Source organism: Pinus tabuliformis, chromosome J (assembly GCF_031772625.1).
Source record: "Pinus tabuliformis cultivar Carrire ecotype Pingquan chromosome J, CPIR1, whole genome shotgun sequence".
NCBI lineage: Eukaryota > Viridiplantae > Streptophyta > Pinopsida > Pinales > Pinaceae > Pinus > Pinus tabuliformis.
The window spans coordinates 417495545-417510217 of record NC_142295.1 but is presented as its reverse complement, the minus strand read 5'-3'; the positions used below and the strand labels follow the sequence as shown (position 1 = coordinate 417510217).

General features: G+C 40.0%; 1 protein-coding gene across 1 annotated transcript in view; it reads right to left on the bottom strand.

The window, feature by feature from the left end:
* Positions 1-1047: 1047 nt before the first annotated feature.
* The window catches only part of LOC149227609 (uncharacterized), a 317497-nt gene continuing 303871 nt past the window's right edge, over positions 1048-14673 (bottom strand). Inside the window, exons 14-17 of the mRNA XM_089377833.1 lie at positions 1917-1982; positions 1609-1653; positions 1231-1295; positions 1048-1127 (exon numbers count right to left, since the gene is read on the bottom strand). Coding sequence (XP_089233959.1) covers positions 1063-1127; positions 1231-1295; positions 1609-1653; positions 1917-1982 — 241 coding nt within the window. The 3' untranslated portion in view covers positions 1048-1062. The remainder of the gene's footprint in view (positions 1128-1230; positions 1296-1608; positions 1654-1916; positions 1983-14673) is intronic.

Below are 14673 nucleotides of genomic sequence, written 5' to 3'. Positions count from 1 at the left end.
ATAAAACATGCTTTTTTCTCAAGATTTGATCCACTCTAGAGGTTTCTCCATGGAATGCCTCACAAAAGAAGGACCGATGCATTATAAATAATATTTTTAAATCGTCATCTAGAGTTTTCTAATCCGGCTACTCCACAAAGTATGGTTCCAAGCCACTTTTAATAGCATTTTTATAAAACGATGTATCATGTATGGGCTAGGGTAATGGAAGGCCTCAACAAAGTATAATTCCATGCAATGAATATACCCCAAAACTTCTCTAAAATGATGGATGGATACTTAATAAGAGTGTAATCAAAATGTATCCCAAAACTAGCCTAGAATAATGGATGGCTCCTTAATAAGAGTGTAATCACCCTTGTAGAGGACTTAAAATGCCACATGTCCTCATTAGATAAAGGGTGTTCCATCAAAAGTGACATATATAGAATTCTAACATGTCAAATCATGCCTCCAAACATGTAGAAGTAGAATATGTCTTGCAAGATGTGAGAGGTGCCCATGAAGATGATCATGCAAATATGGCTAGGGGAATGTGAACATGCATCCAAAGTAACCTTAATAAAAGATTATGCATCGACGAGTGAGATAATGCTCCTTTACCTTCAATTCCTTGCATGATCTAGTGATAATGAAGCTAAGTGATGAAGTTTGGGAAGAACATGGTAGATAAATGACATCATTAATGTCCAAACAGAAGGTTCTTTTATGTACGAATCATTTAGGTCAGATTTTTAGTTTCAGTATAAATTTTAATGTGGAAACATATGAGGCAAGGATGGGGTTATAGAAAAATTAAATACTGCCACTAGTAAAGTTCTCATTCTTAAAATGGAGGAGAATTTGAAAAATTGTATTGAATTCTGCAAAGAGCTCATTACTGAATCTTGTCAGTGGAGATCAAGAAGGAAGATCGAAGGTTAAATAAATGATGGGAATGGTATGAGAGTATTGAATCCGTTGGATTATAATCTTTGTCTTATCATACATTGTAGTAATTTATAAATAAAGACAAGATACATATGAAAACGTACTAAAAAGGAACATGAGAAAAAGAAAACCTTAAATTTTGTTAGTCTCATTGTTAGAAACCCGATCTCCATAAATGGTCAAACCCAACTTGGTAACTGTAAGATCCTAAATTGTTAGGATCACATGGAAATAAAACAGAAAACCTTTTGGAAAATGCAATTTATTGTACTTAAAAGGGAAACAACCAGAATAACTCACAACGTGGAGCTCCTCTATTGCAAGGAAAGGTCCGTTGGAGGCAACTTAATCCTCTCGTGGAAGGGCTGGAATAAAGAAATTGTTGATGATAATCAGCTAGAATGATTATTCACTATTATTATAGCCTAAAAGAAACACCTATTTATATTCAAAAATATACAAATCAGATAAAAATTCAATCTATCAGTACACAGATTTCAGACTAATGCCTAGATGCCTGAGTAAATATTAGATCGATGACTTTGTGTTGTCAACTAAAGTCTAGCTCTTTTCCCTGATTTAGAAATAAATAATAGTTTCTGTGTGAATTCCATTGTTTTCCTTTTCTTACTCTTTAATAAATAAAATAAAATATGAGATAGAAAGAGAACATGCTACCTATTATCAGTTTCATTTGTTGTGAAGTAATTTCCCACCAAATTCCTGCACGTCATGATATCACATTATAATATATAGTGTTGTTGACAGAAATAAACTTGTCGATTAGCACACCTTACAACGGATGTTGACATTTACTAGTACAGAAGGACACTGCTAAGCATAACAGATGGAAATAAAGACAAGTGGTGATACACAAAGAGAGGGAGAAGAAAGAAGAGTCGACAGAGCTATAGCAAATTTCTTTTTCGGTTATTTTGAAAAATCAGCTGATGAATTTCTATCAGAAATTACTGCTCTTTGCATACACTTTCAAATTCTTGTCACCAATCCATGTTGGAAGAGCTCCTGAAAAATGGTTGTAAGATAGATCTCTGCACACACAGGACACCAGCACTCCAGTAAGGCAGGATTGTTAAACAATTGGAGATTCCATAAATAATAATGTATATATTCTAAAGTTTATACATAAAAGTGTTATGATTCCTAAAGATAAATCATAATATACTTTAATGTTAGTCATTTGCGCTTAAATGTTAGTCCTTTAGCCATCGCTACTTTAACAAAGTCATTAGAGCTTTATGCTAGTTGTTTGTACTTTATGTTAGTCCTTGGGGTTTTATGATATCTCGTGGTTGGTGGGACATTTATTGCCACAATTCACTTTAAAATTAGTTATATTAAAGATATTGCATGGATGTCAAACCACCTATGAGGGAGAGGAAATTTTAAACAGGCCATGAATATCAAAGAGGCTATGATGTTGAGATGTTTTATTGCAGGCGGACTTGAGAGACCAACTCTTTGGCCACTATACTGTAGCATGAACAATCTGAGCCCAATTTGGCATCCATACCTTCTCAAGAAAGTTTTCTTTTATTTATATACTGTTCAAGAGTTCCTTTACAGGAAGATATCCTTAACTTTGCCCACTACATTTTTTTTGCCTAGTTTCTAGAACAGGTGTTGCAGTACTCTAAATTGTTGCTGAAAAACATTTTATAATAAAAAAATGTACTAATCCATTGTTTTAATTGCATGTAATTACATATTATTTTATGTTGTATTCAAAACCTTTTCCAATCCTTTATTGATGCAGCATGTTGTTACTAGAGCCTTTTAAGCTCTTGTTGGCTCTTAGGTTGTGCATTGAATAGAAATTGTTTATTTTGCCAATTTTTTCATTCTCTATCAGTTGTGATCAAGTTAGGATCATAACAGTGGTATAAGAGGACTTTCTCGGCCTCTTGGCAAAACACCAACAATCGCTCCATTTTTTACCATTCATAATAACTGAAAATAAAATAAAATTAATTTTTCATTAACAATGAAGGAAGCCATAAGAAAACCCTTGGATGGGGTAACACACACTATAGAAGAAACAAATCAAGCCATATGTTTGTTCAATGTGGCCATGGAAAGAAGGAAATGAGAAGAAGAGAGCAGTGGTGAAGGTCATTGAAGACTCCAAAATCAGAGAGGTTGGCCATCATGATCATGATTGGAACCCTCTTGCAAAGAATTTTAACAAATAAGTGGAAAATCATACATATCAAGGCAATCAAGAAAATCAGAAGGGTAACTATATTAACTAAAGGTCATTTAAGAGGGTCCCCATTTCTAAGTTTGATGGTATTAGTGAAGATATTGAACTAAGGACTTGGATAAGCAAGCTCTCCCATCTTTCTAGACTGAACCATATGGAATATTACAAAGCAATTCAATTTACCACATTAGACCTTAATGAATGTTTGATTGGTGACAAGCATAAGAGACTGTGGAACTATTTTACGTCAGAACCCTCCATATTGTGTTCAGATTTTTAAAACTACAAAATTGGTTGAGTGATCATCTTTGACCAAGTTCCCTAGGGTTACAATTATAAATACATATTTAGGTGATGATCATCTTTGACCTCACCTATCAAATATTTACAATGAAGTAGTGAATTATAATATAAAGTATAAAATGAGTAAACAAGAATATGGTAAATAATCAAACTAAACCCACTGGGAATTAGAGACTAAGTCTCATCAATTCCTCACCCTAAGAGGAAATTGTCCTTGATTTATACAAATGGTACATGCCTTTGAACAAAATATGTCGCAGTCTATAAGAGCTATGTGTTGATAAGATACGATTATTTTTATTAATGTCCAACAAACGACCACAAATGTAGGTCAATGGGACTAAAAGTTTACACCCAATATAGGTACAAAGTGTGAGTGTTAAAGTAACTCTTCGATAAATGTTGAAAGAAAAGGATAAAGTAACAAAAGTAGGTGTCTAGCTAATACTTGAATTCCAGTAGATTGGCCTATCATCTTGGAAGGCAATCGTCTAATGAAAATATAAGTGTGTGCAATAGAGGGTGTTTGGTTGTAGTGATTGGAAGAAGAAAAGACCTCCATGTTGAAGAACAAAGTTTCCTATGTGATGTTGAGCCACATGTGCACAAGAGATGTCCCTTGCATCCTTGCAATGAGTGAACTAGGGTATCCTAAAGTTTGTAACTTAATCAGCTTCATCACTTAAATGAGTAAACATTGCTTGAAGGAGGATAACCATTTGGTTGTTGACATGGCCATTGAATGAGAATTTCCCTATGTGAAAATTCTTGAACTGTAGCAACTGGATATTATTCTCCTAACTTTAACAATTCATTTGTCTTATGTAATTATCATTACGATAAATAGCGAATAATTCACATTGCAATTCTTCACAAATAGAATACGCTGTAGAAATAAAATAGGAACCGAGAAATAGATAAACACACACAAAATAAAATTGACATAGTTGTTTTTGGACAACTGTCCCCGGAAAAACCCCGAAGGGAAAACCGGTGCAGCAGATGAGGGTTTTATTATTATGCAGCGATTTGGGAGAATAATTACAACTGGTTTCCCCACTAGCAAAACTCGGGCAATATATTGGAAACATATGTTAGACACATTCTATCTCCCTCTGCAATCAAACTGGCCTCTCTCTAGCCACTCACACCTCTTTTGATTTGGGGTAGCATCGGATGTGCTCTAGCCATGAAAATTGGTGGAGAGGCTAAAGAACATGAGATCTCCAAGACTCGGAAATGGTTTGGGTAGGTTCTAACTAGTTTGGGAGATATTAAAATAATTAATATTTTTAATGGAGTTCCTAAGTCTAAACTTAGGAAAAATAAAATATTAACGGGTATTAATATAAAACTGGGCTAGAAGGTTCCAAAAGTCATGGATCAAGCCAAATCTAATCTTATCCATTGATTAAGATTTAATCTCGGTCGTTGAAGGACCAACGAGAAAAGTATAAGAGGAGGCTTGAGGGTCAGTCGGAAGAAACACCAGAGTGATCAGTCATTCATTTTGCTAGAGTGGGGTTGCTAAGCAAAAGTGAATCAGTGATTAGCAGCGAGGGGCAGTGAGTACTGGACAGAGAGGCAGAGACAGTACTGAGAGACCAACACAAAAGCAAAGAGAGTGAGAGCAGCAGCCAGTTCAGGCCACGCAGAGCCCAACAGAGACAACACAAAGGCAAGAGGCAGTGCGTCATCCACGCAGAGCCTGCTGGAGCGAGCAGAGGGTCCTAGAGGCTGTGTAGTGCCTCAGAGGGCTGACGCAGAGGGTCTTGGGGCTGACGCAGGTCAGCAGGAGGCTGACGTAAAGGCCAGAAGGGCCAGCGTTGAGCTTCAGAGTCACCAAAGAGGGTTTCATGGGACAGGTTTTCTGAATACCTGTTTCCGAATATAGAGGTATTGCTGCCGTGTATTTTTCTCTGTCGGGTGAGCCGGTTAGGCACCCAGTTGTACTCAAGGAAATACTGCATAATAATATACCCTCAGAATAGCTGCATCGGTTTTCCCGCATTGGGTTTTTCCGAGGACATTTGTCCAAAAATAATGGTGTCACTTGTGTGTTTGTTTTCTTTCAGCTGATGATCTATTGATGTTGTGACTGTATTGTGTTTATTTTAGTATTTAAATGTTTTTAAATAACTTGTTCAGAATTTACAAGTAGAAGAAATAAACCAGCAGAAAATAGATTAATTTTCTAACGAATAGACTGAGAAAATTCAACATGGTATCAAAGTGTGGTTGCAAATCACAGGAAAGCTGAAGGCATCAGCTAAGCAAAGCATTTGCAGCAGATCAGATGTCCCGAGTGACAGTAGTTGATCCTTGCAGAAGCGACAAAGGAAGGGTTGACGCAAAGGGACTGCATCATCAGTCTGGGCTTGAGAGAGGCTAGCGCAGAGGTTGAGGAGGGTAGAAACAGGCTCACGCAGAGGTCAGGAGGGCCGATGTAGTTGGCTGAGGAGGGCAGAAACAGGCTCACGCAGAGGCCAGGAGGGCCAACGCAGTTGGCTGAGGGATCTATTTGGCCGGTGTCGGGATTGCACAGAGCCAAGAGACTCAATCCTTCAGTTGCTAGGGCAAAGGAAGCTGTAGGCAGTTTGCGGGAGTGACGCTGGTGAGGTACTATGGTCAGAACAATACCTAACAAGGAAAAACCAAGGTAGAGGGAGTTGTTGCCGAGGTGGATTTCTAGCCAAGGAATCTGGATCAATGTTGCAGTTGCACAGACGATCAGAGAGGGGCAACTTGACGGTTGGCAGAAGGATTTCTTGGAGAGAAATGGGACTCAGAGGGAGTCTAGAAGGGAACTTCCAAACGGGAAGTAGAGAGACTCGGAGGAGTCGAATTGAGAACTTCCAGATAGGAAGTAGAGAGACTCAGCAGGAGTCGAACTGAGAAATTCCAGGCAGGAAGTAGAGAGACTCGGAGGATTCGACAAAGAAGAGGAGAGAGATGGCCGTGAATGGGTTAAGAGATTAGGACAGGCTGGACAGAGCATCCAACTTTGTGGTCTAGAAGGCCAGGATCTTGTCCATTCTAGACAAACATCGTATCAAGGGCTTCACCTTGAGAGTAATGGCTATCCCACTTGACCCCGTAGCTAATGAAAGGTACAAGGAGGCAATGGCTAAGGCAAAGTGCATCATCCTTGATGGGGTCAAGGATCATGTGGTCCAACATATTACCGAGAAGGAAACGGCAAAGGAGATGTGGGACACTTTGAAGACATTGTACCAACATACTTCCGTGCAGAGGAAGATGATCCTTGAGAATCAGCTAAGGTCATACCAGATGCAAAAGTGGGACCAGATAGATCTCTTCCTCGGTTGGTTGAAGGAGATCCGGGACCAACTGACTTCCATAGGGGCCACGCCAGATTAGGAGTTGATGGTGAGGACCGCACTTAACGCAGTCTTCGAAGAGTGGGAGACATTTGTCCAGAGCATACTGGGCAGGGCAAGTCCTCCAGATTGTGAAGAACTGTGGGTGGCACTTCACCAAGAGGAGATCAGACGACTAACCAAGACGGGAAGTAGGAACAAAGGAGTCCAGATCAAGAAGGAAGAGGAAGAGGATGTAGCTCTAGCATCTGCGGGAAAGCAAGAGAAGAGGAAGAAGAAGGACCTCTCTAAAGTCAAGTGCTTCCATTGTAAGGAACTGGGTCACTATGCGAACTAGTGTTCGAGGAAGAAGAGTAAGGGAGAGGCTTCTGACTTTAAGGCAACGCCAGTGAAGGCGGAGAAAGAAGTTGAGGAGGCTGACAATTGTGCCATGAGTGCTCATGTGCCACTTGAGAAGAAATGGGAAGACATCAAACTGTAGTAAGGAGGACTACAGGCGATGAGGGGCAGGATCCTTGAGGTACCCAACCTCTTGGAGTATACCTTGCTACGGGAGCCCCGAAGAGGAGTAGCAGGACTGGTGGATGTCAATAGAAACGGATGCGGATGAAGCGAGAGTGCTACAGTGCAGGAGTCCCTGGGTAGCGCGAGGCTAGCAGGCTGCAACAGTGAGAGAGGCACGGGAGTGTTGCACCAGTGCAGGATGGCACAGAGAGGTGTGAAATGGTGTGAGATGCAGGGAGTTGTTGCAGCAACGCAAAGGTCAGTAGAGGGAGCACTTGTTAGCAGCAGAGAGAGCTTCGGCATCGGGAGTGTTTCTAGCCTGACAGGGATGTCAAAAGTTGGGTGGATCAGTTACTTACTTCTCAGTAACTGAGTTGAAGTGTAGTAGCAGTAGGCAGTAGCATGATGTAGCATGATGAGAAGTGGATCTAGCGCAGATGCAATGTTGGGAGAATGGACCAGCACAAACACGGATGCAGAGGGGGTTGTCGTACAAATGAAACAGTGGCAGTGGCAGGGCCATGGGCAGCAGTACAAGATGCAGCAGTGCAGAGGATGTTAGGCGGGGAGGCCTAGCATCAGCACAGGTACCTGTGTCGGATAATCAAAGTGATGCTCAGTGTGGAGTATTATTAGAACACTGTCTTTTCTAAGAGGGAGTGTTGATTTGGGGTAGCATCAGATGTGATATAGCCATGAAAACTGGTGGAGAGGCTAAAGCACATGAGATCTCCAAGACCCAGAACTGGTTTGGGCAGATTCTAACTGGTTTGGGAGATATTAAACTAATTAATATTTTTAATGGAGTTCCTAAGTCTAAACTTAGGAAAAATAAAATATTAATGGGTATTAATATAAAATTGGGTTAGAAGGTTCCAAAAGTCATGGATCAAGCCAAATCTAATCTTAGCTGTTGATTAGAGATTTAATCTCGGTCGTTGAAGGACCAATAAGAAAAGTATAAGAGGAGGCTTGAGGGTCAGTTGGAAGAAACACCAGAGTGATTAGTCATTCATTTTGCTATAGCGGGGTTGCTAAGAAAAAGTGAATCAGTGATCAACAGCGAGGAGCAGTGAGTACTGGACAGAGAGGCAAAGACAGTACTGAAAGACCAGCACAGAAGCAGAGAGAGCGAAAGAAGCAACTAGTTCAGGCTACGCAGAGCCCAATAGAGACAGCACAGAGGCCAGAGGGACTGCGTCATCCACGCAGAGGCTGTTGGAGTGACGTAGAGGGTCCCAGAGGCTGCGCAGTGCCTCAGCAGCCTGACGCAGAGGGTCCTAGGGTTGAAATAGGTCAACAGGAGGCTGACGCAGAGGCCAGAAGGGCCAGTGCTGAGCTTCAGAGTCACCGAAGAGGATTTCATGGGACAAGTTTTAATACTTGTTTCCGAATATAGAGGTCTTGCTGCTGTGTAATTTTTCTCTGTCGGGTGAGCCGGTTAGGCACCCAGTTGTACTCAAGGAAATACTGCATAATAATATACCCTCATAATAGCTGCACCGGTTTTCCCGCATTGGGTTTTTTCGGGGACATTTTTCCAAAAATAACGATGTCAATTGTGTGTTTGTTTTCTTTCAGCTGATTATCTGTAAATGTTGTGACTGTATTGTGTTTATTTCAGTATTTAAATGCTTTTAAATAACTTGTTCAAAATTTACAAGTAGAAGAAATAAACCAGCAGAATACAAATTAATTTTCTAACAGATAGACTTAGAAAATTCAACAACCTCCTCTAGGCTATTTGCACCTTTTCCCAGAATGCACACTGGTGGCTCTGGATGAACTGGGATATCCCCTGGAACCCTTCCAGGTGAGTCGTACTGCCTCCCTCTGCCTCTGGAAATGACTTGCTCTGCTTTCAGGATACTGATCCGGCCTCCTGCAACTGAAACGAACCTCTTCAAGAAACTCACACTGGGGATCCTGGCTAACTTGCACTGAACAAATCAACCTCCTTTGTAGACAATTCGGCTTCCTCCTTTCTTGCTTATTGGATACTGGAAAATTGAGGAAAATCACCTCTGGATCTCTACTTCCTGTTGCTTTTCTGTGATACTGGAGTTTAGGTTAGAATCTTACAATCACTGACACTATCAATCCAAGTATCACAACAAACTACTTTGCACAGCCAAACAATAAATAGCAGTAAGTCAACATTCGCAAAAATATAGACAACTTTTTACAATTTTTACAACCCAACTTCGTTATATTAATCAAACTGTTAATACAACTGTCTAGGGCTCCCATAACAGGGATAATAGCCCTCATACATCCACTGATACAAAGATATACAACTAGGGTTTGGTGTTAGTCACTTCGACAACCAATCTACCCTGAACAAGATACACTAAACCTTTAGCTGATGTAGTGCGCTCTCTCATCTCCTCTCGGTCGTACACTGAACACACCTGCCCGGTCCTTCGGCTTCCAATCTGCAGCAACTCCAATTTGCCTCTATCAATGAACCAACTCCATTAGGTCACTGAACTCAGCTTCACTTGCTCTCTAGATAATTGTTCGTCCTTCAACGCATCAACATATCAAGACTCCTATTGAGTTGTTCACAACTCCGTTTGTGAACAACTCTCAACTGCGCACTGTTGCTCCTTAGCTCCTTTGGGTCTTCTTATACTCTAGCTGTTCCTTAGTCCTTTAAGGACACAAATCTTAGGGATTTACTTCTTGTGAAAATCTGGAAATTCCAAATCTTATTGCAGCAACTGATAATATTTCTTCTATTTGTTAATTTATTGAAACAAATTATTTGCAGTTGTCTACGACAAATATCAAAAAACATACACTACAGTCTTCACAAATTAATTACTGTGGAAAATAAATGCAAGGAAAATACTAGCACAACAATAATACATTAACATAGCTATTTTTGGGCAATTTCCCTCGGAAAAACCCAATGTGGGAAAACCGGTGCAGTAGATGAGGGTTTCTTTTATTATTCTTCAGCAAAATCTCATGTACAATCTACAGATAGCAGAATAGAAGAAGAATCACTGAGAGAAACTTTACAAACAAATTTCTCCACTCCAAAGTGAATTTCTGACACTTGAGAGGACCTACAACCCTCATTGTAGCCACATGACGTCACCCTCTGCACAGTGACTGTGTTGTCCCTACGTCACTGCCTCTGCGTGGGTGATCTGCGCTACCTCTTTCGGTTGTTTCCTGCACTCTTGACTATTGCTGATACCCTCTCTCTCTCACCTACAACTCACCCTCTGATTCAATTTCCTCTTGCCGAACTTGAGCCAGTGAGAAAATTGATCTACTTGGGCAGCTGCGTATCTGCCTGGTGTGTCTTCCAAATGCCTATCGAAGTCCTTATAATCCTCTCATTGATCAATCAACAACCCAAATTAGATTCTAGTCAATGGCTTAGACCATTTTGACTTGATCCTTGTCTTCTTCTAGAAGTTTCACACCCATTTTAATTAATACCCTTCAATTATTTTAATTTCCTAGGTTTAGACTTAGGCATCCATTAAAAATAATTAGTTATTTTAATAAAACTATCTCCGAGTGGAATTTCCCAAAACGATTGCTGGGTATTCGGGAATACATGTGTCCTAGCCTCCCTACAAATTTTGAGGCTTAGAGCACATTCAATGCTACCAGAAATCAAAGCTCCCTCTTAGCGAGGAATGTGCCCTAGTAATGCAACCTGCTGAAGTATCACCTTGAGTCTGTAACATCTCCTTCTGCGTCGCTGATGTTAGACATCCTTGCCCACCAATTACTGCGCAAATGTTGCATCTGTGCTGCTGTTGTCCCTGAATATTGTTGCCAACTACTGCATCTGCATTGCAACTCCCACTCATTTGTTGTTGTTGCAACTGAGAAACCATCTGTTTATGCTATTGAAACGAGTTCTCTACCATACCCATTTGCTCCCTGAACTGGGTGAACTTAGCTTTTCCTAGAGCCCTTGTGAGTATGTCTACTACCTGATCTCTTGTGGGGAAATACTGCCCCACGTTGAACACAATCTCTGATAAAGTGACATCTGATATCAATGTGCTTCGACCGATCATGAAATACTGGATTCTCAGAGAGTTTGATACAACTCTGATTATTGTAGTAAACATTGGTCGCTTCCATCCTCTTCTTGAACAAAATCATAAGCAGTTTTCTAAGCCATATAACTTCACACGTAGTAGTGTTGGCCGCCATATATGCTGCTTCTGCTGAGCTCAGAGCTACCGATTTCTGCTTCCTGCTACACCAAGAGATCATTCGTGATCCAACGCTGAAGCAATACCCGGAGGTACTTTTCCAGTCTACTGAACTACCTGCCCAATCTGCATCTGTGAATCTGCTCAATCTGACGTCATCTCCTCGGGTGTATTTCAGCCCATATCCGATAGTTCCACTCACATATCTAAGAATGTGCCTAGTTGTTGCCCAATACGTTTTTTGGTTCCACCATGAACTGACTAAGGGTGTTGACAGTGAAACAAATGCCTGGCCTAGCATTGACCAAATACATGAGCGACCCAATGAGTTGTCTGTACAAGGTGGGGTCCACTTTCTTGTCTCCTGATGTATCTATTTTCTTCCAGTTGGTGATCATAGGCGTAGCCATGGGCCGACAATCCTGCATTCTGAATCTCTTCAAAATCTTTGTAGCATATCTTCCTTGCCCAAGGAAGATCTCCCCATTCCTCTACCAAAATTCCAACCTAGAAAATAATGCATCAACCCCATATCCTTCATGTCGAATTCTACTTCAAGATTCTTCTTACAGTCCTTTATGAGCCCAGATGACCCTGTTAGAAATAAGTCATGTACATATGATACCAGAATAAGTGACTCATTCTCCACAATTAGATAGTAGAGATTGGGATCAACATCACTCTTGATGAATCCCAACTGTTATCAATCCAACCATACCATGCTTTGGGTGCCTACTTGAGCCCATACAGGGCTTTCTTTAACCTGCATACATGATTTCTTTTTTCATGAGTCTTGAAGCCTTCAGTCTGTTCTATATACACCTCTTCTTCTATCACCCCATTCAAGAATGTTGTATTGACATCCATCTGGTGAATCTCCCATCCCATTTGAGTTGCTAGGGATATAACGGATCTGATAGAGGTATATCTAGCTACAGGGGCGAAAGTTTCCTCATAGTCTATTCCTTCCTTTTGTGCGTACCCCTTCACCACAAACCTAGCCTTGTACTTCTTTATACTGCCATCTGCAGCGTACTTGATCTTGTAGATCCATCTTGATCCTACAACTGATCTATCCTTTGGTTTAGGTACCAATTCCCATACATCATTCATTATGATAGAACTATACTCTTCTACCATGGCATCCACCCAAACTTGGTGTCATACGACTTCCTGAAAACTGGAGGGTTCTTCAACCCGTGCTACCAAGGCTTGGTACCTGTCAAGCTGTCTATGCTGCCTCTTGTTGGTTCTAGGAGCTCTGACAAACTCCTCTGCATCCCTTAGTGTCTGTCGTACTTCCCTATTGGTTCTACCACTGGTGGTGGGAGGCTCAATCAAATCCTCCTCCTGTTCCTGCTGTTCCATCTGATGGGTCACTACAAAAATCAATGTCCGGAGAATCCAAAGAATAAGAAGAGAGATAGGGATCAATCAAATGTTACTAATGAAGCTCCATCCAGGAAGAACAAGATTGAAGAATCAAAAGTCAAGGACTTTTACTAATAAGTCCTCTCTCTCACATATCTCTCTTAGTCTTCTATTTTTAAGTTTTGAATTGTTTTCCTTTGTATTTTAATTTCTAGAGTTTGTAGGTCTAACATGTCTCGTTAGAACATTTTTGAATTATTTTGATAAGTTGTAGGTATCGCTCCACAGGATTGGGTTAGGAGGGAGCCTTCATCATTTTACAAAAGATAAGTATTTTGTTCTTTGTATCATCCTTTCATGTTTGGTTTCCTCCTCACATCAAGACTTGTTTATATTGTATACTAATAACCTTTCTCTTTTCCTTGGTTAGGAAAGCTTGCCGAATGATCAAGGGTTATGGAGGAGACTTCAAAGGATAGACTTGAAGCATGGTAGAAGTTCTATTGCAAAGGAAGTCCTTCAAGAATTGATGTCCTACAAGGTTTGTTAAGGAATAACCCAAAGGTATGTCATAGAATATAAGCTTTGTTATAAAGTTCTCTTCATGTAAAAGGTACAATCATTCTTCTTTTAAAATTTGCTTTACATTACTGACACTGTTATGTCTAGGGTTTTGAATCACAAAGATTCTTGTTAGGGCGATTAATCATTACATTGAATCCACCCTCATGATATTATTTGATCATTCTTTTGTAACTCTAACCTTTAGGGTTCATTATAAATCCCTAACATCTTGTTGCTAAGGGTATGTCAATATTGATTATGAAACCCTAGTCTACTTAGGGTTGTTATTCTTTTGATGTTTAGGTTTTGGTATTATAGAAATCCTAGTTCTTCATAGTTTACTATTAATGTCTAAATTATGTATTGAATCCCTAGATATTTATGGTTTGATGAATTAGGGTGTATGAGCAAAACCCTTGTAGTATCTATAGTAAGATCCTAGGAATGAAACCCTAGGTGTATATTCATCCAATCAAAACCCTGGCCTGGAGAAAAATTATTGTTTGTCTAACTTTGATGTATTGGTGTTTGTGTCCTAGGTTTACCTAGTAGGTATTAATGTTGACATGGAATGTTGATATTAATACCTCTCTAGTTAAGAGGGAGTGTTGAAGAATGTAACTAGTGTTAGTCTTCATAATTATATTCGAGTCACGATGTAATGTACTTGTCTAAAGGAAAGAAAAACAAATATTATTAAAGAAATTGACTTATTTTAGCATGGGTTTAGTGCTTGGGTCAATTGTTTATAGGTCAAAGCCTCCATTGTAGGCTTCTAGGGTTTATGTCAAGTGTCCTTGTCCATGTCATATTGTAACAAACCCTTCATGGGATTTATTTGTAAAGAAAGAAATTTATTTTATTGTAAAATTGATCAATTAAGCTAACTCCAGCAAGTTGGCCTCAACAAGGGAATTCAACCTCACAAACTCACTATATTTTGGAGCAACTCAACTCATTTGGTTGCACATCTCTCACAAGTTTGAATTGCAGTCGCTGGAAGCAGAAAAAATGCGAAGTTCAAGAAAAAGCTGGAATCGAAGTTTTTGGGTCTCTCTCTCTCTCTCATGTGCAACAAAATTATGAAGTTGCATCGAAGCTGTGAAATTGCATCAAAGCTGTGACACTGCATCGAAGCTATGAAGCTACATCAAGGTCGAATTGTGACACTGCATTAAGGTCAAATCCGTGAAGTTGCATCAAGGTCAAAGATGTGAAGCTGCTAACCTGAATCTACTGAAGTTGA